The 24,955-nt window shown below is 42.4% G+C and overlaps 1 protein-coding gene across 1 annotated transcript in view; it reads left to right on the top strand.

Annotated features, from left to right (window-relative positions):
• LOC135505252 (1-phosphatidylinositol 4,5-bisphosphate phosphodiesterase eta-2-like) overlaps positions 1-24,955 on the top strand; it is a 111,977-nt gene that overhangs the window by 35,231 nt on the left and 51,791 nt on the right. Inside the window, exons 2-3 of the mRNA XM_064924446.1 lie at positions 16,091-16,237; positions 23,545-23,788. Of these exons, the coding sequence (XP_064780518.1) occupies positions 16,091-16,237; positions 23,545-23,788 (391 nt within the window). The remainder of the gene's footprint in view (positions 1-16,090; positions 16,238-23,544; positions 23,789-24,955) is intronic.

The raw sequence follows: 24,955 nt of genomic DNA on the forward strand, positions 1-24,955 counted from the left end.
AAAGGCCGCGAGGGTTGATTTGGTTAGATGGCGATCTGTATTTTGAAAAGGAAACATGGGAAGGAAGCTGTTAAAAACACAAGCAGAAACTAGTACTGTGTGCACAAGCTGGATGTTGCTGTTGCGCTAGCCATGGTGCTGAAATGATTCCTACGACAGTGTGCTGATACAATACTAAGTACAGCATAGCCGTAATGTTCTCTACACGGTTAGAGACCGTTAGTAGGTGAATTGGGTTTGATTATTTATCTTATAAGTGTGATGTATGTAGGCATTCAATCATATTTTACATTTGACATTTTAGTCATTTAGCAGATGGTTTTATACAGAGCGATTTACAGGAGCAATTAGGGTTAAGTGCCTTGCTCCAGGGCACATCAACAGATTTTTTCACCTAGTCGGCTCGGGGATTCGAACCAGAGATTCGATCCAGCAACCTTTCGCTTATTATTAATTAGATGACACCTGTAGGCATATCTGCCAATAGGTGGTTTGGAGACCATAGCTCATATACCTTACTGTAATGCCCAAATAATGAAATTGTGTCAAAGCACAGCGAGAGATTTCACTTTTAGAGGTGGTGTGTACTGTAAACTTGCTTCAGTGGGTCACTCCATTCCCCCAAGCGGCCTGCGGGGAGGCATCACGCCGTTTCAGCGCGAGGGTCACTGAAGCATCCACTCTGCCTCCCATCCTTCAGGATAAATTACAGGAGCTCTGTTTTGTTTCGTTTACCACACACGTCTCCTATCTCCTGCGTGTGATTAACCTGCCTTTGGAGAGGGACAGTCTATGGATAGCTGCAAGCGATAGTTAAACACTATGAGCCATTTTCAGTTTGTGTTGGGGTTTTTATTTACTGTTTGAATAAAGTCACAAAGTATGCTATAACTCGCCTTTGAACACGTTTTTTGGGTCAAGTGACAGTGTAGGAATATAACAATTTCAAATAAGGATTCGTAGTCAGGTGTTTCGAGTTTTACTTGATTGAAAACGGCGCGATTTCCACAAGTTGTGTCGCATTGTTTGTCATTATTTACATTTTACAACGTTCGTATTGCCCTTGTTACAGTTCTAGGCTGCAATTAGGAAAGTTTTCCCCCTCTAGTTGACATTCTTTGTGTGGGATAGTGATTGCATTATCAATTTCCCAGTCACTTGACTTGAGACATAATTATGTCAAAGGGTTTAAGTTGCCAAGAACCCGACTCTCAGTGGTACTCCAATGATAAGCCATTGAAATGTCGTATTTGTGCGACTTGGTCCAAGGGGAAAAGACGCTACATTAAATTGGATGACCACCTATTTTCAGTCAATTGGATAAAATGTCCCATCGGCTCAGCCGTGAAACCAACGCGTCGAAATCGACCAAAGGGCCAAGGTGAGTTAACGCTAATTCATGGCATTTATATATCCCTTTTTCATGTTTGTTGTTGGTTGTCGTCCAATTCAATTTTAAAGTGTAGCTTCGCCAACGTTTGTTTGGGAAACAGGAGAATCCTCAAAACATCAGAAGTTGACTATCGTAATATGTTGCTTTACTCCAAGTTACTGTATATACTGTATACTTCAAAATGCAGTTTACACTGCGCAACAGGGCAACGCTGTGGGATATTTGCAGATGTACATTATTAGTCTACTACACCACTCTCCAAAATACATTACAGGTACAACACAATTACCCTTAAAATCTTGTTTTCAAGAGAAAGCCAATATGTTAATTCCAATTTGTCTTGTAAAGACTTAATGAGCTGCCCTTTGTTTGTTGTGGTCAGTTGTAGCCGTCTGGATTACACTTCAAGCTGTAGGTGTAGCATACATTGTATCCAGGTTATCATTGAACTCCATACGCTCTCTTTAGTCACTCTTCTCAACAAGATATGCCTTGTTATATTGTGTCACAGCAACTGGGACATCATGGTCCTGGCTGCAGTCTGTAGTTTGGCAGGGAGCTGGCACCACATTGAATATGTCTATAGTTGGCATGATGCCCCAGGGCAGTTTACATGGGCTGCCCACCCCTGGCTGGCTATTAAAGCTTGAATTGAATTGCCCCTTATAGTGACTTGATGCATTGGCTCCGTGGCTTTCTCTTACTGTAGAGCTATCATTGGCGAGGTTATCATACAGTCATTCTGAAGGCTTGTGACTCTGTGGCTCCACATTGAAACCCCCTAGGTCTCCAAATGATGATCTGCCCAGAGTAAGAGGTACAAAAACGCACACATTTTGCTGAAATGCATTATGTACATATATGCACGAATTGAATGTGAGACTGTTGCTTATTCAGGAAGTGTACTGGTACATCAAGCTGCCTCATACTACAGAAACAGGAGATGAGCTCCTATGAGCCAATCCCACTCGCACAAACCAAGGCTTGTGCCAAGCTACTTACTATACATGCAAGTTAAAATACACTTTTTTTATTAGTCAATCTATATTATGAAGACAATCCGTTTGGTTTGTTATTTAATATTTGATTATGTGTTGTGTATTCAATTTTATGACAGCTTTTGTGCTCTGAGAAAATTGCAAGAGATAACATTGTAATAGAAAAAGAGTATATTGCTGCTCTGTCTAGATGGAATGCATGGGAACATGTCCTCGATCACCCTGATGGGAGGAGGTTTTTTTGTGTGTTTGTTTTCTATACGGAAAGCAAGGTGATTACACAGGCAGGCCCCTCCATTGAAGGTAACTGAAGATTTAGCTGTAATAATGGTCCTGTATACCACTGCCTCACACTGAGAGAGACAGCGAGAGAGATAAAAGGAGAGTTTCATGTCTCCCCTCGGCTGGAGGAAGTGTGTTAGTGTGCGAGTGTTGTCACTTTGATTCCCTCTGATAGCCCCACAGGAGACACTTCCGGGGATGAATAAGACATTTTAATTGGTGCAGAGGAAAAACAATACTTTTTACATGCTTTGTTCACTCTCTGCGTCTCTCTCGCTCCCCCATTTTCTCTTTCTCGCCACACGTTAAGTAAATCTCTCAGACCTGGATTAGAGAGATGTTGCACAGTTTGTAGTTGGCAATCTCTCTTTCTCTCACTACTGCTGCACCCTACTCCTTTCTCCCTTGTCTGAGAGGCAGCCTTTTAAACCCCAGCTGAAGAAACAAAAGAGATAATGGCACAACCCCAGTCTCGCTGCTGAAAGATGCAGGTGCACCTTGTTGTCATCTGAGACGGAGGGATATTGAAGAGAAGCTGACAGGAGAATAAGCTTATTGAGCTGTATTATTGCCTTCCTGTTTATCATTTCGACAGTAGAAGAGCTGGCTACTAAAAAGGCTGTTAGCAGATATTGTGATTTACTAACTCTCTGCAGTCTACCAAGGAATCAGTGGCCGTATACTAATGAACTCTACCAAGGAATCAGTAGCTGTATACTAATGAACTCTACCAAGGAATCAGTGGCTGTATACTAATGAACTCTACCAAGGAATCAGTGGCTGTATACTAATGAACTCTACCAAGGAATCAGTAGCTGTATACTAATGAACTCTACCAAGGAATCAGTAGCTGTATACTAATGAACTCTACCAAGGAAACAGTAGCTGTATACTAATGAACTCTACCAAGGAAACAGTAGCTGTATACTAATGAACTCTACCAAGGAAACAGTAGCTGTATACTAATGAACTCTACCAAGGAAACAGTAGCTGTATACTAATGAACTCTACCAAGGAAACAGTAGCTGTATACTAATGAACTCTACCAAGGAATCAGTAGCTGTATACTAATGAACTCTACCAAGGAAACAGTAGCTGTATACTAATGAACTCTACCAAGGAAACAGTAGCTGTATACTAATGAACTCTACCAAGGAAACAGTAGCTGTATACTAATGAACTCTACCAAGGAATCAGTAGCTGTATACTAATGAACTCTACCAAGGAAACAGTAGCTGTATACTAATGAACTCTACCAAGGAATCAGTAGCTGTATACTAATGAACTCTACCAAGGAAACAGTAGCTGTATACTAATGAACTCTACCAAGGAAACAGTAGCTGTATACTAATGAACTCTACCAAGGAATCAGTGGCTGTATACTAATGAACTCTACCAAGGAATCAGTGGCTGTATACTAATGAACTCTACCAAGGAATCAGTAGCTGTATACTAATGAACTCTACCAAGGAAACAGTAGCTGTATACTAATGATCTCTACCAAGGAATCAGTGGCCGTATACTAATGATCTCTACCAAGGAATCAGTGGCTGTATACTAATGAACTCTACCAAGGAAACAGTAGCTGTATACTAATGAACTCTACCAAGGAAACAGTAGCTGTATACTAATGAACTCTACCAAGGAAACAGTAGCTGTATACTAATGATCTCTACCAAGGAAACAGTATACTAATGAACTCTACCAAGGAAACAGTAGCTGTATACTAATGATCTCTACCAAGGAATCAGTGGCTGTATACTAATGAACTCTACCAAGGAATCAGTGGCTGTATACTAATGAACTCTACCAAGGAATCAGTGGCTGTATACTAATGATCTCTACCAAGGAATCAGTGGCTGTATACTAATGAACTCTACCAAGGAAACAGTATACTAATGAACTCTACCAAGGAAACAGTATACTAATGAACTCTACCAAGGAATCAGTAGCTGTATACTAATGAACTCTACCAAGGAAACAGTATACTAATGAACTCTACCAAGGAAACAGTATACTAATGAACTCTACCAAGGAATCAGTAGCTGTATACTAATGATCTCTACCAAGGAAACAGTAGCTGTATACTAATGAACTCTACCAAGGAAACAGTAGCTGTATACTAATGAACTCTACCAAGGAAACAGTAGCTGTATACTAATGATCTCTACCAAGGAAACAGTATACTAATGAACTCTACCAAGGAATCAGTAGCTGTATACTAATGAACTCTACCAAGGAATCAGTAGCTGTATACTAATGAACTCTACCAAGGAAACAGTATACTAATGAACTCTACCAAGGAAACAGTATACTAATGATCTCTACCAAGGAAACAGTATACTAATGAACTCTACCAAGGAATCAGTGGCTGTATACTAATGAACTCTACCAAGGAAACAGTAGCTGTATACTAATGAACTCTACCAAGGAATCAGTGGCTGTATACTAATGAACTCTACCAAGGAAACAGTAGCTGTATACTAATGAACTCTACCAAGGAAACAGTAGCTGTATACTAATGAACTCTACCAAGGAAACAGTAGCTGTATACTAATGAACTCTACCAAGGAAACAGTAGCTGTATACTAATGAACTCTACCAAGGAAACAGTATACTAATGAACTCTACCAAGGAATCAGTGGCTGTATACTAATGAACTCTACCAAGGAAACAGTATACTAATGAACTCTACCAAGGAAACAGTATACTAATGAACTCTACCAAGGAATCAGTAGCTGTATACTAATGAACTCTACCAAGGAATCAGTAGCTGTATACTAATGAACTCTACCAAGGAAACAGTATACTAATGAACTCTACCAAGGAAACAGTATACTAATGATCTCTACCAAGGAAACAGTATACTAATGAACTCTACCAAGGAATCAGTGGCTGTATACTAATGAACTCTACCAAGGAAACAGTAGCTGTATACTAATGAACTCTACCAAGGAATCAGTAGCTGTATACTAATGAACTCTACCAAGGAAACAGTAGCTGTATACTAATGAACTCTACCAAGGAAACAGTAGCTGTATACTAATGAACTCTACCAAGGAAACAGTAGCTGTATACTAATGAACTCTACCAAGGAAACAGTAGCTGTATACTAATGAACTCTACCAAGGAAACAGTATACTAATGAACTCTACCAAGGAATCAGTGGCTGTATACTAATGAACTCTACCAAGGAAACAGTAGCTGTATACTAATGAACTCTACCAAGGAAACAGTAGCTGTATACTAATGAACTCTACCAAGGAAACAGTATACTAATGAACTCTACCAAGGAATCAGTAGCTGTATACTAATGAACTCTACCAAGGAAACAGTATACTAATGAACTCTACCAAGGAAACAGTATACTAATGAACTCTACCAAGGAATCAGTGGCTGTATACTAATGAACTCTACCAAGGAAACAGTAGCTGTATACTAATGAACTCTACCAAGGAATCAGTAGCTGTATACTAATGAACTCTACCAAGGAAACAGTATACTAATGAACTCTACCAAGGAAACAGTATACTAATGAACTCTACCAAGGAAACAGTATACTAATGAACTCTACCAAGGAATCAGTAGCTGTATACTAATGAACTCTACCAAGGAAACAGTAGCTGTATACTAATGAACTCTACCAAGGAATCAGTATACTAATGAACTCTACCAAGGAATCAGTAGCTGTATACTAATGAACTCTACCAAGGAAACAGTAGCTGTATACTAATGAACTCTACCAAGGAAACAGTATACTAATGAACTCTACCAAGGAATCAGTAGCTGTATACTAATGAACTCTACCAAGGAAACAGTATACTAATGAACTCTACCAAGGAATCAGTAGCTGTATACTAATGAACTCTACCAAGGAAACAGTATACTAATGAACTCTACCAAGGAAACAGTATACTAATGAACTCTACCAAGGAAACAGTAGCTGTATACTAATGAACTCTACCAAGGAAACAGTATACTAATGAACTCTACCAAGGAAACAGTATACTAATGAACTCTACCAAGGAATCAGTAGCTGTATACTAATGAACTCTACCAAGGAAACAGTATACTAATGATCTCTACCAAGGAAACAGTATACTAATGAACTCTACCAAGGAATCAGTGGCTGTATACTAATGAACTCTACCAAGGAAACAGTAGCTGTATACTAATGAACTCTACCAAGGAATCAGTGGCTGTATACTAATGAACTCTACCAAGGAAACAGTAGCTGTATACTAATGAACTCTACCAAGGAAACTCTACCAAGGAAACAGTAGCTGTATACTAATGAACTCTACCAAGGAATCAGTAGCTGTATACTAATGAACTCTACCAAGGAAACAGTAGCTGTATACTAATGAACTCTACCAAGGAAACCGTATACTAATGAACTCTACCAAGGAATCAGTGGCTGTATACTAATGAACTCTACCAAGGAAACAGTAGCTGTATACTAATGAACTCTACCAAGGAAACAGTAGCTGTATACTAATGAACTCTACCAAGGAAACCGTATACTAATGAACTCTACCAAGGAATCAGTAGCTGTATACTAATGAACTCTACCAAGGAAACAGTATACTAATGAACTCTACCAAGGAAACAGTATACTAATGAACTCTACCAAGGAATCAGTGGCTGTATACTAATGAACTCTACCAAGGAAACAGTAGCTGTATACTAATGAACTCTACCAAGGAATCAGTAGCTGTATACTAATGAACTCTACCAAGGAAACAGTATACTAATGAACTCTACCAAGGAAACAGTATACTAATGAACTCTACCAAGGAAACAGTATACTAATGAACTCTACCAAGGAATCAGTAGCTGTATACTAATGAACTCTACCAAGGAAACAGTAGCTGTATACTAATGAACTCTACCAAGGAATCAGTATACTAATGAACTCTACCAAGGAATCAGTAGCTGTATACTAATGAACTCTACCAAGGAAACAGTAGCTGTATACTAATGAACTCTACCAAGGAAACAGTATACTAATGAACTCTACCAAGGAATCAGTAGCTGTATACTAATGAACTCTACCAAGGAAACAGTATACTAATGAACTCTACCAAGGAAACAGTATACTAATGAACTCTACCAAGGAAACAGTAGCTGTATACTAATGAACTCTACCAAGGAAACAGTATACTAATGAACTCTACCAAGGAAACAGTATACTAATGAACTCTACCAAGGAATCAGTAGCTGTATACTAATGAACTCTACCAAGGAAACAGTATACTAATGAACTCTACCAAGGAAACAGTATACTAATGAACTCTACCAAGGAATCAGTAGCTGTATACTAATGAACTCTACCAAGGAAACAGTAGCTGTATACTAATGAACTCTACCAAGGAATCAGTAGCTGTATACTAATGATCTCTACCAAGGAAACAGTAGCTGTATACTAATGAACTCTACCAAGGAAACAGTAGCTGTATACTAATGAACTCTACCAAGGAAACAGTAGCTGTATACTAATGAACTCTACCAAGGAAACAGTAGCTGTATACTAATGAACTCTACCAAGGAAACAGTATACTAATGAACTCTACCAAGGAAACAGTAGCTGTATACTAATGAACTCTAGAAGGCCAATAGAAGCATCGTATTTTATTTATTTTACCTTTATTTAATCTTTATTTAACTAGGCAAGTCAGTTAAGAACAAATTCTTATTTCCAGTGACAGCCTAGGAACAGTGGGTTAACTGCCTGTTCAGGGACAGAACGACAGATTTGTACCTTGTCAGCTCAGGGGTTTGCAACCTTCCGGTTACCAGTCCAACGCTCTAACCACTAGGCTACCCTGAAGCCCTTGCAAATCATTTTCCCCCATTGACCTCAGTCAATCCTTTTTAGATGTCCTTGTTGTATTTACGTTGGCTTTGCCAGCCAGAGGGAAAACAGACCTAACTCCACCTGAGTGAATGTAGCCGGAGGCATCCAATCGCATTGAGAGAAGCAAACGCTGAACCGACGACGGGTACCCAGCATCCTTCAGCCATGAGCGCCTCGGTGATGACGAGCGGCCTCTCTCCCATGTCCTTTCCCGTGTCCTCTGCTCTAATGCGGTCCGCGGTGGCGTCCCAGGAGCCATGCCCAATTACGGACCAGGCCCCCATCCAGAGGGGCGAGAAGGGGGTGGTTGTGTGTAAGCGCCAGCAGCATGGCGCCTCATCCCGCCTGGTGGAAGAGCTCTTCTGGTTTGACAGTAGCATATTGTCCTTCTCCAAGTGGAGGCTGGGAGACATGGGTAAGGAAGGATGGACATATGGATGGACGGATAGATGGACGGCATTTGGAAATGGGTAGACGATTGATGAAACGGTAGCTGGTGTTCTGGAGGACATTTGTTGCTGAAACCGAATGGGGACCTTGGTTTAGCGTGTGCGTCAGGATTGTGGCATTAGATGTTGTTGACACATGACTTATTTGCTATGCGGCCCTGGTGAGACATGATACTAGGTTCAAACATTGTTGTACCAGGTGACTGTAGTGAGTGGGTCAGTGGGACTGTGATGGAACAACTTCTCCTATGAGCCTTGTTATTTGTTTCTACTTTTTACTTCTGTGTGTGTGTGTGTGACATATGGACTCCAGGCAATCCCCTGGAGCTGAGCCTCGTGCTCTCGTCTGCTCTGACAGAGTGCACTAAGGACAACATGACTCCACCCCATCGACTTTCCTGGCCTCTTCTTCCACCCAGACTCCACTCCCACTGGGGCACCAGACAACCATCACTGTGGTTTATTAACAGCATTATGGTTGACACCAGCTGACCTCTGACCTCATTATCAGCTTCCTCCTGGGGGAAAATGTGTCAATGTGTCCGTCACCTGTTGTCTGGCTTCTATTGTAACCACGTAAATAGCTGTTATTCAGCCCTCACAGGGTCAGTAGTAGTCGGAGTGTTGTTACCAATCAAGGTCACGGGGTAATGTGTTTTACTATAATCATGTAGTCATGACAACATTTGTTTTGTCTTTGTAATTGTTTTATTGTTGTTGACGATCACTGTCATTTATTTGTTTTCAATCCCAGTAGCTTTTATTTCGCTGTTTAGATGAAGGTGAAACAAACAAACCACTTGTGTATTTTAAATCAGACCTTTTTGACCTAAAGTGATTTCTCCCCCTCAGAGATTTGATTGTTTTTCCCTCTTCTCTTCTCTACATACGTGATTCTGACATTCTCCAGTAAATTGCAATCAATGAAATTAAGACAAATGTGTGTGTTAAATGGTTACTATAGGGATAATACCATAACAATTGATCAGCTTCATTTCAGTAGTTGTTCCAAGTTTTCTGGGCCACGGTGCCATTTCGTTGTTGGCTGTCCTCTCGAAACAGCAGGCTCATCAAGCACTGACTGTATTTCTATCATTGTAAAGTAGGCTCATCAAGCACTGACTGTATTTATATCATTGTAAAGTAGGCTCATCAAGCTCAGTCATGACATGAGACTGTATTTCTATCACTAGTCTATGCTGCTGTCCTCTTCTCCTGGTACTGTACAACCCTGAGTGTGTTTCCATAGCAACGGCTCTGGACCCAATAAAGGGTTAGTTTGGAGTGGCCTGTCGCTGGGTGACCTCTTACCCAATAAAGGGTTAGTTTGGAGTGGCCAGTCACTGGGCGACCCCTGAGGTTTGACTCCGCCTGTTAGAGGAAGTCTTTGCTACGTACTACTGCAGTATTTCTCTGCCACGCTGTGCCTGCCTGTTAACTCTTAGCAGGAGCATATCACCTCAACCTTCATTTATCTTATCACCAGTGTTTTACAATAGATTACTGAGGGACAATTTTTTTGTTGTTGTTGGGAGGGGCACATTTTGATTCTACCCACCTGAATCATTAAGCTGAAACCAAAATGTGTGCCACCTTTGTGTTCCCAAGAGGGATGGCTGGAGAAACCCTGCATTTTACACACAGCTAGAACACATTTTATTTTCCTTAACTTTTGAAAACACGTCCCAGTTCTTTCTTACAGTGCTTCTGTGCAGTGGAGTTACATTGTGCAATATTTCCTACAGGTTCCTTGACGTTATCGTCGTCCTTTATGTGTGTCTAACCCAGGTTGACAAGTTTGTCCATAATTGCTCCACTAGCCACAAATCAACCAGCTGCTGCTTCTTAGAGCTGCTGCATAACTCCAAGAGGGAAAGAGCAAGACAAGTCCCTCTGGAGGTGTCCTGGACAAGTCCCTCTGGAGGTGTCCTGGACAAGTCCCTCTGGAGGTGTCCTGGACAAGTCCCTCTGGAGGTGTCCTGGACAAGTCCCTCTGGAGGAGTCCCCCTGGAGAAGTAACCCCCTCTAACCCTCTCTCCTCCTCTCTCTAACCCTCTCTCTAACCCTCTCTCCACTCTTCTCAGCTTACTTAATTAGTCCATCTGCAGGGGAATCATGGGGCACCACTGGGGTTGTCGACTTCTAACCCCTAACACCACACACACACACGCATAGTAGCATAGATTAGTAGCACAGCAGCAGATGTTGGTCTTCACCAGGGGGCTGTGATGGTAGCACTGCAGCAGATGTTGGTCTTCACCAGGGGGCTGTGATGGTAGCACTGCAGCAGATGCGGCTGCCTTCGATACTGTGAACCATCAGATCCTCCTCTCCACCCTCTCCGAGTTGGGCATCTCCGGCGCGGCCCACGCTTGGATTGCGTCCTACCTGACAGGTCGCTCCTACCAGGTGGCGTGGCGAGAATCTGTCTCCTCGCCACGCGCTCTCACCACTGGTGTCCCCCAGGGCTCTGTTCTAGGCCCTCTCCTATTCTCGCTATACACCAAGTCACTTGGCTCTGTCATAACCTCACATGGTCTCTCCTATCATTGCTATGCAGACGACACACAATTAATCTTCTCCTTTCCCCCTTCTGATGACCAGGTGGCGAATCGCATCTCTGCATGTCTGGCAGACATATCAGTGTGGATGACGGATCACCACCTCAAGCTGAACCTCGGCAAGACGGAGCTGCTCTTCCTCCCGGGGAAGGACTGCCCGTTCCATGATCTCGCCATCACGGTTGACAACTCCATTGTGTCCTCCTCCCAGAGCGCTAAGAACCTTGGCGTGATCCTGGACAACACCCTGTCGTTCTCAACCAACATCATGGCGGTGGCCCGTTCCTGTAGGTTCATGCTCTACAACATCCGCAGAGTACGACCCTGCCTCACACAGGAAGCGGCGCAGGTCCTAATCCAGGCACTTGTCATCTCCCGTCTGGATTACTGCAACTCGCTGTTGGCTGGGCTCCCTGCCTGTGCCATTAAACCCCTACAACTCATCCAGAACGCCGCAGCCCGTCTGGTGTTCAACCTTCCCAAGTTCTCTCACGTCACCCCGCTCCTCCGCTCTCTCCACTGGCTTCCAGTTGAAGCTCGCATCCGCTACAAGACCATGGTGCTTGCCTACGGAGCTGTGAGGGGAACAGCACCGCAGTACCTCCAGGCTCTGATCAGGCCCTACACCCAAGCAAGGGCACTGCGTTCATCCACCTCTGGCCTGCTCGCCTCCCTACCATTGAGGAAGTACAGTTCCCGCTCAGCCCAGTCAAAACTGTTCGCTGCTCTGGCCCCCAATGGTGGAACAAACTCCCTCACGACGCCAGGACAGCGGAGTCAATCACCACCTTCCGGAGACACCTGAAACCCCACCTCTTCAAGGAATACCTAGGATAGGATAAGTAATCCTTCTCACCCCCCCCCTTAATGATTTAGATGCACTATTGTAAAGTGGCTGTTCCACTGGATGTCAGAAGGTGAATTCACCAATTTGTAAGTCGCTCTGGATAAGAGCGTCTGCTAAATGACTTAAATGTAAATGTAATGTTGGTCTTCACCAGGGGGCTGTGATGGTAGCACTGCAGCAGATGTTGGTCTTCACCAGGGGGCTGTGATGGTAGCACTGCAGCAGATGTTGGTCTTCACCAGGGGGCTGTGATGGTAGCATGGCAGCAGATGTTGGTCTTCACCAGGGGGCTGTGATGGTAGCACTGCAGCAGATGTTGGTCAGGGAATTCCAGAAAGGTTGGAAGGAGACGTCCTTCCTTATGAAATGTGGGACTGTTCTGGACACATTCAGAGCTGAAGAGGCAGACACAGTTCAGACTGGGACAGAGGGGAATACAGGCCTATTTTATTATTCATGCTCTGCTGGTGATGTGTGTGTGTGTGAGCACTGGAAGCCTATGGGTAGTGTGCAGCAGAGTGATGGTATTGATCAAGCCCAGAGTGTGAGAGAGAGGCTCCTCCCTCTCGACGTCTGTTATTTTTGTTTCTGGGTTGGAGCCATGGTAACCCACAGGTCAGTCAGAGGTCCTGCCAATAAAGAGCTTTGCTTGGCTCAACCAATTGCACATAAGGGAATGGGGGATACCTGGTCAGTTGTCCAACTGAATGTATTCAACTGAAATGTGTCTTCAGCATTGAATCCAACCCCTCTGAATCAGAGAGACCTTAATGGACATCCAGGTCTTCGGAGCCTGGGGAACAGTGGGTTAACTGCCTCGCTCAGGGCCAGAATTACAGGTTTTTTAACCTTTCAGCTTGGGGATTCGAGCTGACAAGTCCCCGACCTTTCGGTTTCTGGCCCAACGCTCTAACCACTAGGTTACCATGAATACACTACTGTGTCTCCATGCAATAGAAATAGAAGGACTAGAATGGGAAGTCCAATGAAAGTCAATGGGTGGTCTATTTCAATTTTTTCTCAAAATAGCCTGAAATTAGAATAATATGAACACCCACAATAATAAAGGTGTTGGACTGTTTGCATAGCCCGGCGTGTTTACCTGGTGGTTGTGTTGTTGTTGATATAGCCAGGTCTAGTTGGAACGACTTGGTAGTATTTAAAATGTTCTTCTATCTACGTACAGCGAATGAAATGATTGAAACTTTATTGATCCAATGGAAGGGAAGACACAATGGTGTAGACAGACTGGGCAATAAAGACACAAAGACACAGGTCAGAAGAACATCTGGAGTCTTTGCTGACTTCCTGTTGGAAGTGTTTCTCAATGACCTCATCTCTCTCTATAGACTTCCCACAGTCTTATCCGTGGATCTCAGTTAGCCCCACCTACAGCAGCAGAGAGAGTTGGCCATATGACTTACTGTATCTTCTGGGTTAAATAAACATATCTTCTGGGTTAAATAAACATATCTTGGTTAGATACACATCTCTTGTTCAGCTTATTGCTGGCAGGTGAGGTTAACAGTATAGTGCCATACACTGTAGTCTGTATCATTAGCATCTACATAGCAGTAATTGTTAAAGCACTGTGAAGTAAGTAGCGAGCCGGCTTGTGTCCTACGTTATGCCCTGGAGGAAATGGGCTGTTTGGGGTTCGGGACTGAATTCTCCTGGGTCCCAGGGTGCCCATTCTCACTATTGCCCGATGAGAGCCCAGGGAAGCCAAATCAATAGCCAATTAGAGCAATTCATCAGTGGGATATCCATTACTTATACCACACGCACACACACACACACACACACACGCTGGTTATAGATCAAGTTGGAGAGCTGGCCATTTCTGTTTTAATGAAGATGCAAATGTCAATGAAGATGTTTATACTTAGTAGCCAATGGCAATATATTATTAAAATATGTTGTGATTTGATTGATCAATAGGATGTGATTGACACCTCCTCCTTAGCCAAGGGCCTAAAAATGTGGCACTGCACCAGCTTAATATGGATGCCATTAACTGGGCTCTCTGTGAAGGAGCTGTCAAACTGAAACCAAAATAATGCACTGAATTTGGGAGTGATATTTTGGTAAGCTCTCTCTATACATAATTTGTCTGCTTCAGTGTTACCCATTTTCCTCTTGAAGTATGTTCGGTGTTTGACAAGCTCTCTGGCCTCGACACCTGTGTTCAACACTGGATCCTACACAAACCGATGGATTCCAAACAACAACTGGTCCATGTTTTCCCCTTTAATAACATGCTGTCAACTGCACTATGTTTCTGATTAATTTCCCTTTTTAAAACTTCTTTGGGATAAGGGGCAGCATTTTCACTTTTGGAAAAACAGCATGCCCAAATTCAACTTCCTGCTACTCATCCCCAGATTATAAAATATGCATATCATTAGTAGTGATAGAAAACACTCTGAAGTTTCTAAAACTGTTTGAATCATGTCGGTGAGTATAACAGCACTTATGTAGCAGGCAAAACCCAGAGGACAAACCATTCAGATTTTTTATTATTTTGAGGTCACTGTCTATTCAATGAGTTTTCATTGAGAAAACATATTTCTAAGGGACTTTTTTGCAGTTCCTACTGCTTCCACTGGATGTCACCAGTCTTTAGAAATTGGTTGAGGTTATTCCTTTGTGTAATGAAGAAGTACGGCCATCTTGAATGAGTGTCAATTGAAGTGGACTTTTTGAGAGAGGCACATGTCTCAAAGGAGCATCAGTTTGTGTCTTCCTGTATTGAACACGGATCATCCCGTCTTCAATTTGATCGATTATTAACGTTTACAAATACCTACAAGTTGTATTGCAAAAGTAGTTTGAAATGTTTTGGCAAAGTTTACAGGTAACTTTTGAGATATTTTGTAGTGACGGTGCGCAAGTTGGAAGCTGTGTTTTTCTGGATCAAACGCGCCAAATAAATGGACATTTTGGATATATATCGCCGGAATTAATCGAACAAAAGAACCATTTGTGATGTTTATGGGACATATGGGACATAATATTTTATTTCTGCGTTTTGTGTCGCGCCTGCAGGGTTAAAATATGGTTTCTCTCTTTGTTTACTGTTGAGCTATCATCAGATAATAGCATCTTATGCTTTCGCCGAAAAGCCTTTTTGAAATCTGACATTTTGGCTGGATTCACAACGAGTGTAGCTTTAATTTGGTATCTTACATGTGTGATTTAATGAAAGTTTGATTCTTATAGTATTTTATTTGAATTTGGCGCTCTGCATTTTCCCCTTTAATACGCTGTGAACTGCACTATGTTGCTGGTTAATTTCCCCTTTAACACGCTGTGAACTGCACTATGTTCCTGGTTAAGGTGATTTTTGAGGGGGGGGAAGTCTACTCATTCACTCCTACCAAGCAAAAAAAAAAAACTGGTGGCTGCGACAGCCATATTCCTGTGTGTGTGTGTGCGTGAGAGCGAGACCGTGCCTGTTTATGTGAGTAAATGTTTATCTGCTTGAGCTACAGACTGGAATTATTTAATTGGTGCTTGACAACAAACCTACTGCAATGCAAATGCATGTTATCCCTCATTATCTCTGAGAGACTCTCAAACAAACGCGCACACTCACACCAAAGTGCTCTACACACATCATACACATGCAGAAACAACAACTCATGTAACAGTTCTCTCATACTCTAACCCCCCCCTTCCCTCTTTGTGTTTCTCTCTCCAGTGGAGAAATGCATGAACTCCATGCAGACAGGGACCCAGATGGTGAAGCTCCGGGGCGGCTCCAGAGGACTGGTGCGCTACTTTTACCTGGACCAACACAAGTCCTGCATCCGTTGGCGGCCCTCGCGCAAGAACGAGAAGGCCAAGAGTGAGTGGTTTTGCTGTCTGGTTTACTGACTGACTGAATGGCTGACCTGCTTAGACTGGGAATGAACAAGAGTTAAGACCAAATCTGTTTTAATTGTGCTTGAATGACAAGTCTAAGAGTTAATCTTTTTGTCTGGCTGACTGATCCTCATCCAGTGTCTCACATTTTACTTCTGTATTTTGCCCGAGAATTAAAAGGAATGAAGGATTTCCGCAGTCTGTTTGGTATAGATATTAACGTAAACGTCCATTAACTCTCTCACATCAACAATCAGCACTTCCATCTCTCCCACGGAGCCTGTTACTGTAGTCCCAATCAGCACTTCCATCTCTCCCACGGAGCCTGTTACTGTAGTCCCAATCAGCACTTCCACCTCTCCCACGGAGCCTGTTACTGTAGTCCCAAACAGCACTTCCACCTCTCCCACGGAGCCTGTTACTGTAGTCCCAAACAGCACTTCCACCTCTCCCACGGAGCCTGTTACTGTAGTCCCAAACAGCACAGGAATCACGTAGGATTCACCTGAAACAAATTAACAATGGATATACATTGTCAAGACAGCTTTTTTTTTACATTGATTTTACGTTGTTTTTTTAAAACATTTTAAAATGTATTATTTTAGTTAGATAATGGTATCATACGCTGCAGTTGAGGAACAATGGGAAAGCAATTCTGCTTTGAAAGTTGATCAACTTGTTACTCCACTTTTGAGAAAATGTCCCTTGAATATTTGGTACACCTACTGGAGAGCTGTTCTTTGTCTACACCCATTCAGCTTTGTTCACACCCTCTAAAGCATTAGCCCCACCCATCTGTTGAAGGATTTATATTATGAGAAGGGAACAACGTGCATGTTGGGTAATGTGCAGTGTTAGTATTATTTTGAGTGTATGATATACAGTGTCTTTTGTGTACAGAGAAGTACTGTGTGTCCATGACGATTTCCCCCCTTGGGGACATTGAAGTTCATCGTGTCTTATCTTCCCAGCATGAATCAAAGGCCACAAAGTCTTTTGGACGAACTGATTGTTTTTGCTCAGGTTGGATGGCCTATAGACCTGCTGGTTAGTCTTTCCAAGGGGATTACACATGTTTAACAGGTGCTGGCATATAAAAAAATTATGTGGAGAGAGCTTCTTGAAAACAGACAGAATGTATACATATATAATTAGAAACCAAATGAGGTGAGCATCACTCGAAAAGGTTACTTACGACTGAGTCAATCTTCCTGGAAACACTACTCACCTTTTGGGTGTCAAAAGATTGAATGGGTTTGAGGTAAACTCAAAATGGTCACCACGTGCTGTGAACTCAAAATGTTCAACATGTACGGTGAACTCAAAATGGTCACCACATACATTGCCTAGTGAAAGTATACACACCCCTTGCAGTCTTTACATTTCACCTCTCCCCCCACCAAAAAATAAATAAAAAATAAAAGGGATTTCTTTGTAGATTTACTCCTCATTTTAAAAGTGAAAGAAAATTATAGAATATTTTCCGAATGAACAGCATATCCATTGTTTTTGTAAAAATTGCTCAAGCTCAAATTTGGTTGCGAATCAATATTGAAACTTTGTCTCAGATTTTCAAGCACATTTTAGTCATGACTGTGTCTGGAACACTCAATTCCTCTTGGGAAGCCATTCTAGTGTGTATTTTGCATTCAAATGTGTGTAGTTGTCTTGCTGAAAAATACAACTCTGTCCCGGGTTAGGTTTTCAGAGGACTACGGTGGGTTTTCCGCTAACATTTTACCTGGGCTTAGCTCCTTTTCATATTTATTTTGATCCGGACAAACTCCCCAGTCTCTGCTCGTGACAAGCATACCCATAAAAATACAGAGCATCAACATTGCATGCACTCTACATTACTGGCCTGTATGACAAAGTGAAAGAAGGAAGCATGCAGTGTAAAAAAATATATTCAGCGACTTAGCAAATAGGACCCCAAAAAATTCTATGATTTTCAGATAAAAATGCACGTTTATGGTTTAACTTAATTTTAATAGCTTAATTTTTACGTTAAAAAAGCATGAATTTCTAAAATGTAAATCCAATTCAATATACTGTTTAATTTACACATTTTTCATATTTACTCTCAATTTAAAGTTTTTGCAACTACTTGCCATGTGGCTCTGTTTTTAGAGGATTGTGGGTAATTTATTTTTTTGACTTTATGATAACTTTTCTCAAAAATATCAGCATGTTTGACAAAAGAAAAGCATATATATATCTATCAGTATTAAACAGTTTGTTGCGCTATGAGGTGTAATGGATCATGATGAACAGATTTCAAAACCGTCAAACATATTGACGTTCAAAGATGATACTAGCCATTCCCACCATCAACAAAGTCATCGGCACAACCTTCAATGCCAGAAGCAGATACATCATTGGTCAAGGCTTGCAGTTCTACCTCCACTGACGATTAGTGGAATGAGCACTGTGTTCAGCAATGTCTGCTCTTGGGTCAAAATGGCAAATTATCAAAGACCTATCTTTTTAACATAAGACATTATCACTGAAAGTAACTGATTGAAAAGATGATGTAGATCTAATGAATAATCCAAGTTTTGGAATTGATTAAATTAAGGTTGTTAGACTTGGTGTTTCAAACACTAATATATTATACATAAGAATACCTCATGTTGGAAATTATTTAAAAAAAAGCTGAGGAAAAATAATTACGTAGAACAAGCACAACATGTATCCTATGTTTAAAAAAAATACACTCCAAATCATCCCTTCTGTTTGCAACAAGGCCGTTAAGTAATACTGCAAGACAACACATTAACTTTTTGGCCTAAATCAACAAACCACAAGCTTGGGTCAAATCCAATAAAACACAACTCAATGTAATCCTCTAATTTTAAGGGTGGTTGTGGCAGCATCATGTTATGGGTATGCTTGTCAATGGCAGGGCCTGGGAAGTTTGTCAGGATCAAAATAACTATATGAAAGGGGCAAAGCCCAGGTAAAATGTTAGTGGAAAACCCGCCATAGTCTTCTAAAAAAATGCAAAATGGCACCGGAGGAGATGACCGCTGTTTTAAGGCCTTCTAACCAATTGTGTTATTATGTGTTTTTTTTCCCACGATATTTGTAAATTATTTTGTACATAATGTTTCTGCAACCGTATCTTATGGCAGAAAAGAGCTTCTAGATATACGGACAGCGATCACGAACTCGGATTAGACAAAGCTTTTCTCAACAACAACAAGAACAGCAGCAAGCAGGACTCACACGATATTCTCCAAACATCCCACAGAGCAGACATCCCAATTATTCGCAAACATTTATAAAAAATTCAAAACAAAACTTAATTACTTAAGCGACGCAGAGGAAGAAGAGTTTCTACAACGATTGATTCTTAAATTCGGAAAGCTGTCAACTAGGAAAGCTGAAGGAATCGTTAGACAGGATTGCGAGGCACAGATCAATATGTCTGCACATTGAAGGTCCCCAACGTGGTCAATCATTGGACATCCCATAAAAAGAAAGCTGGATGCGAGGTCGTTACGATCACAAATATCCTACCAACAGGACATCAAAAACTGTAATATCCTATGTTTCATAGAATCGTGGCTGAATGATGAGATGGATATTCAGCTAGCGGGATATACGCTGTGCACGAAATCTAAGGAAGTCTCCACACTGCCCTTTCCCACCTGGACAAAAGGAACACCTATATGAGAATGCTATTCATCGACTACAGCTCAGAGTTCAACACCATACTGCCCTTAAAGCTCATCACTAACTCAGGACCCTGGGACTGAACACCTCCCGCTACAACTGTATCCTGGACTTACTGACAGACCACCCCCAGGTGGTGAGGGTAGGTAGCAACACATCTTTAACGCTGATCCTCAACACTGGAGCTCCCCAGGGGTGCATGCTCAGTCCCCTACTGTACTCCTTGTTCACCCACGACTGCATGGCCAGGCACGACTCCAACACCATCATTAAGTTTGCTGACGACACAACAGTGGTCGGCCTGATCACCGACAACGACGAGACAGCCTATAGGGAGGTCGTCAGAGATTTGGCCGGGTGGTGCCAGAATAACAACCTATGCCTCAGCGTAACCAAGACCAAGGAGATGATTGTGGACTACAGGACAAGGAGCACCGAGCACGTCCCCATTCTCATCGACAGGGCTGTAGAGGAGCAGGTTGAGAGATTAAATTCCTTGGTGTCCACATCAACAACAATCTAGAATGTTCCAAACACACCAAGACAGTCGTGAAGAGGGCATGACAAAGCCTATTCCCCCTCAGGAAACTAAAAGGATTTGGCATGAGTCTTGAGATCCTCAAAAGGATCTTCAGCTGCAACATCGAGAGCTTCCTGACCGGTTGCATCACTGCCTGGTACGGCAATTGCTCGGCCTCCGACTGCAAGGCACTTCAGAGGGTAGTGCGTACGGCCCAGTACATCCCTGGGGCAAAGCTGCCTGCCATCCAGGACCTCTACACCAGGCGTTGTCAGAGGAAGGCCCTGAAAATTGTCAAAGACCCCAGCCACCCCAGTCATAGACTGTTCTCTCTACTACCGCATGGCAAGTGGTACCGGAGTGTCAAGTCTATGACAAAAAGGCTTCTCAACAGTTTTTACCCCCAAGCCATAAGACTCCTGAACAGGTAACCAAATGGTTACCCGGACTATTTGCATTGTGTGCCCCCTCCCCAAACCCCTCTTTTACACTTCTGCTACTCTCTATTTATCTTATATGCATAGTCACTTTAACTATACATTCATGTACATACTACCAAAATGGTTCCGATCAACCAACCAGTGCTCCCGCACATTGGCTAACCGGGCTATCTGCATTGTGTCCCACCACCTACCAACCACTCTTTTTACACTACTGCTACTCTATGTTCATCATATTCATAGTCACTTTAACCATACCAACATGTACATACTACCTCAATCAGCCTGACTAACCGGTGTCTGTGTATAGCCTTGATACTGTTATTTTCAAATGTCTTTTTACTGTTGTTTTATTTCTTTACTTACACACCCCACACACACACACACACACACACACTTTTGTTCTCCGCACTATTGGTTAAGGAAGCATTTCACTGTAAGGTTGTATTTGGCGCACATGGCAAATAAACTTTGATTTGAAAACCTAACCCTGGGATAGTTTTCCTTTTTCAGAGGGACAATTACACATTTTAATGCAAAAGTCACACCAAAATGGCTTTCCAATATGTATTGAGTGTTCCTGAATAGTCCAGTCTCAGCCCTGACTTAACTCTGCTAACCAAATTGACTGATCTTGAGCAATTGACAAAAACGATGGATATACAGGTAACTGCCAAAATAAAAGAAACACCAACATAGTGTCTTAATAGGGTGTTGGGCTCCATGAGCCAGAACAGCTTAAATTTGAATAACATTTGAATAACATAAAAAAGGAAAAACCTGCTGATTCTACAATTGTCTGGAACTCTATTGGAGGTATGTGACACCATTCGCCACAAGAAATTCCATAATATTTCATTTTGTTAATGGTGGTGAAAAATACTCTCAGGCACCACTCCAGAAAGTGTTCAATTGGATTTAGATCAGGTGACTGGGAGGGCCATGGCATTTGACATTTATTCATTTTCATGCTCATCAATCCATTCAGTGACCACTTGTGCCCTGTGAATGGGGCATTATCATCCTATGGGGCATAGCCATGTAGCCGTGGTAGCCATAATAATGGCCTACGGCAGCATTTTTATGCATGATCCTAAGCTGGATGCTAATGTTTAATTAACTAGCCAACAGCATACCACCCTGTATACCACTACTGGCTTGCTTCTGAAGCTAAGCAAGGTTTATCCTGGTCCCTGGATGGGAGACCAGATGCTGCTGGAAGTGGTGTTGGAGGGCCAGTAGGAGGCACTCTTTCCTCTGGTCTAAAGAAAAAAATATCCCAATGCTCAAGGGCAGCGATTGGGGTCATTGCCCTGTGTAGGGTGCAGTCTTTCGGATGGGACGTTAAACGGGTGTCCTGACTCTCTGAGGTCATTAAAGATCCCATGGCACTTATTGTAAGAGTAGGAGTGTTAACCCCGGTGTCCTGGCTAAATTCCCAGTTTGGCCCGCAAACCATTGCGGTCACCTAATAATTCCCAGTTTACAATTGGCTCATTCATCCCCCTCACCTCCCCTGTAACTATTCCCAAGGTCGTTGCTGCAAATGAGAACGTGTTCTCAGTCAACTTACCTGGTAAAATAACGGCAAAAAAAAAAAAACTAGGGCAGCAGGTAGCCTAGTGATTTTAAAAGCATTGGGCCAGTAACTCAAAGGTCGCTGGTTCGAATCCCAGATCTGACTAGGTGACAAATTGGATGTGCCCTTGAGCAAGGCACTTAACCCTAAATGCTTCTTAAATTTGCTCTGGATTAGATTTAGAAACTACACCTGCGTGGAAGCACATGTTTTCACTCTACTTTTTATCCCTCATTGAATCACACTATGTTGTCAGTTCTCTGTATGTTGGCCTGAGGGTTGTTGAAGGTTGAATCTTATTCACAGAGCTGTAACGGCTCTCAAAGGTGATTCCACTCTGGATTCTGAAGACATCAGCAATCAATCAGTTTTGTTTTTATTTGGAAGATTTACGCTCATTTCTTTCACTTTTCACTGAAAATGTGGAGTAGGTTGTGTAGATCTGTAGGGGGGAAAAAAATCCCAATTGATTCCCTTTTTTTAAAATGGTATTCTAGGGCAGAAAAAAATGTGAAGACTGGAAGGGGTGCGTAAACTCACTAGCGACTGTATATACCCATTTAATCTGTTTGGAGAAAAGAAGCTCAATGTTAATGAATTTCCTGTAAAATGTCATTACTATCCCCTAAGCGTTTCATCTTAATAACATAGCTCTTCGGGCACAGCAAGCTAAATCGTAGCAATTATTTTTTTATGCCATATCATATTGCCTAAGTCTCGTAATAAAGACTTGTAAGTTAAGCTTCCATCCCTCCCTTAGCTGCCCACTGCCATTTCAGCCTCGTTACCAAACCGGGTTGGAATCATTCCAATCCCACCAAATGGAATGAACTCAATATGAATATAAGGGTTATGTAAATGGGTTTGCTCCGTCAAGTGACTTCCTGACTCTCTAAGTTTTAATAGGCTACGTTTTGAAGTTCCTCTGGTTTCCCTCGAATACTCTTCCCCCTGTTTTTTAACGTGTTCCAGTTGGCAATGTGAAAATGGTGGCGGCCCAAATTCAACGGTCAGATTTTGTTTCACTGTTTCAGAGTGATGGTGAACTAACCATTTGCTTCCTCGTTCCCTAGTCTCCATCGACTCCATCCGAGAGGTGTGCGAGGGTAAGCAGTCTGAGATCTTCCAGCGCTACTCTGAGGGCAGCTTTGATCCCAACTGCTGTTTCAGCCTGTACTATGGGGAGCGCTTGGAGTCCCTGGACTTGGTCTCCAGTACGGGCGAGGAAGCACGCACCTGGATCACCGGCCTCAAGTACCTGGTGGCAGGCATCAGCGACGAGGACAGCCTGGCCAAGAGGCAGCGCACCCGTGACCAATATCCTGTGCATGTTTGGCTCTTTCTGGGTTTAAGTCATTGGAGAGCAGGGTCAGGGTCAGGGTCATACACTCTAGCAAAACGTTTTTGCAACAGAAAAGGAGCGCTTGCAATTGTGTAAGTTCAGGTGGTCCCTCCTGGTTTCTTCCCTTGTGAATATGACCCACAGGTCAATTGGATTTCTATTCAGGTCAGGAGAAGAATTAAAGTACTATATATATATATATATATATATATAGTAGGGGTGTAATTGTACACGTATTCGTACCAAACTGTTGAGTACCGGGACCTCTGTTTGGTCCACACAATGAATACATAAAACAAATAAGAAGAAGAACACTAGGTGATATAAGCTATGCCTACGCTGTGTAAATGAGTCAATCTGAGCTGACAACCATTTCAGGCTATCCATTTAAAACAATCATAGTTAATACATGTTGACGTCTCCGCAGTATTCCTACCACCGGAGGGCAGTATTCAAGCAACCCTCCACAGCTGATTCTGACCGCTCCAAATGAGTTACAAGAGCAATGGATATGTTTTATACCTGCGGATATACTCATTCTCCGTGGTTGACTAGAAATAAGGGATTTCAACACCTCGTGAAAGTGCCCCGAACCACATTACGTACTTCACCCTCTCACACGGGGCGGCAGGGTAGCCTAGTGGTTAGAGCGGTGGACTAGTAACCGGAAGGTTGCGAGTTCAAACCCCCGAGCTGACAAGGTACAAATCTGTCGTTCTGCCCCTGAACAGGCAGTTAACCCACTGTACCTAGGCCGTCATTGAAAATAAGAATTTGTTCTTAACTGACTTGCCTGGTTAAATAAAGGTAAAATAAAATAAACACCCGTTTTCAGCAACGCCGATGCAACAATGTGTAGCCCTCCGAGGGCTACAGAGCTACTTCAGTGACAGACCATCACATTACCCCAGAGTGGGAAATGAACGTGAACTGTGATACAGACACACCCCTTTATGAGTGCCATTTTTTTCTATTCTGTAAGAAAACCTTATAGTATAGGCCTATGCAATGTCTGTGCCATGTTTACATATGGATTTCACTCGCACATTGGACTTTAATTTAGTGTTGTTGACTAATCGTTGGTTTTCTTCAATGAAAACAGAGTGTTATTCCCGATGGTAAGCACATCAGGCGTTATGACT

Source organism: Oncorhynchus masou, chromosome 18 (assembly GCF_036934945.1).
Source record: "Oncorhynchus masou masou isolate Uvic2021 chromosome 18, UVic_Omas_1.1, whole genome shotgun sequence".
Lineage (NCBI taxonomy): Eukaryota > Metazoa > Chordata > Actinopteri > Salmoniformes > Salmonidae > Oncorhynchus > Oncorhynchus masou.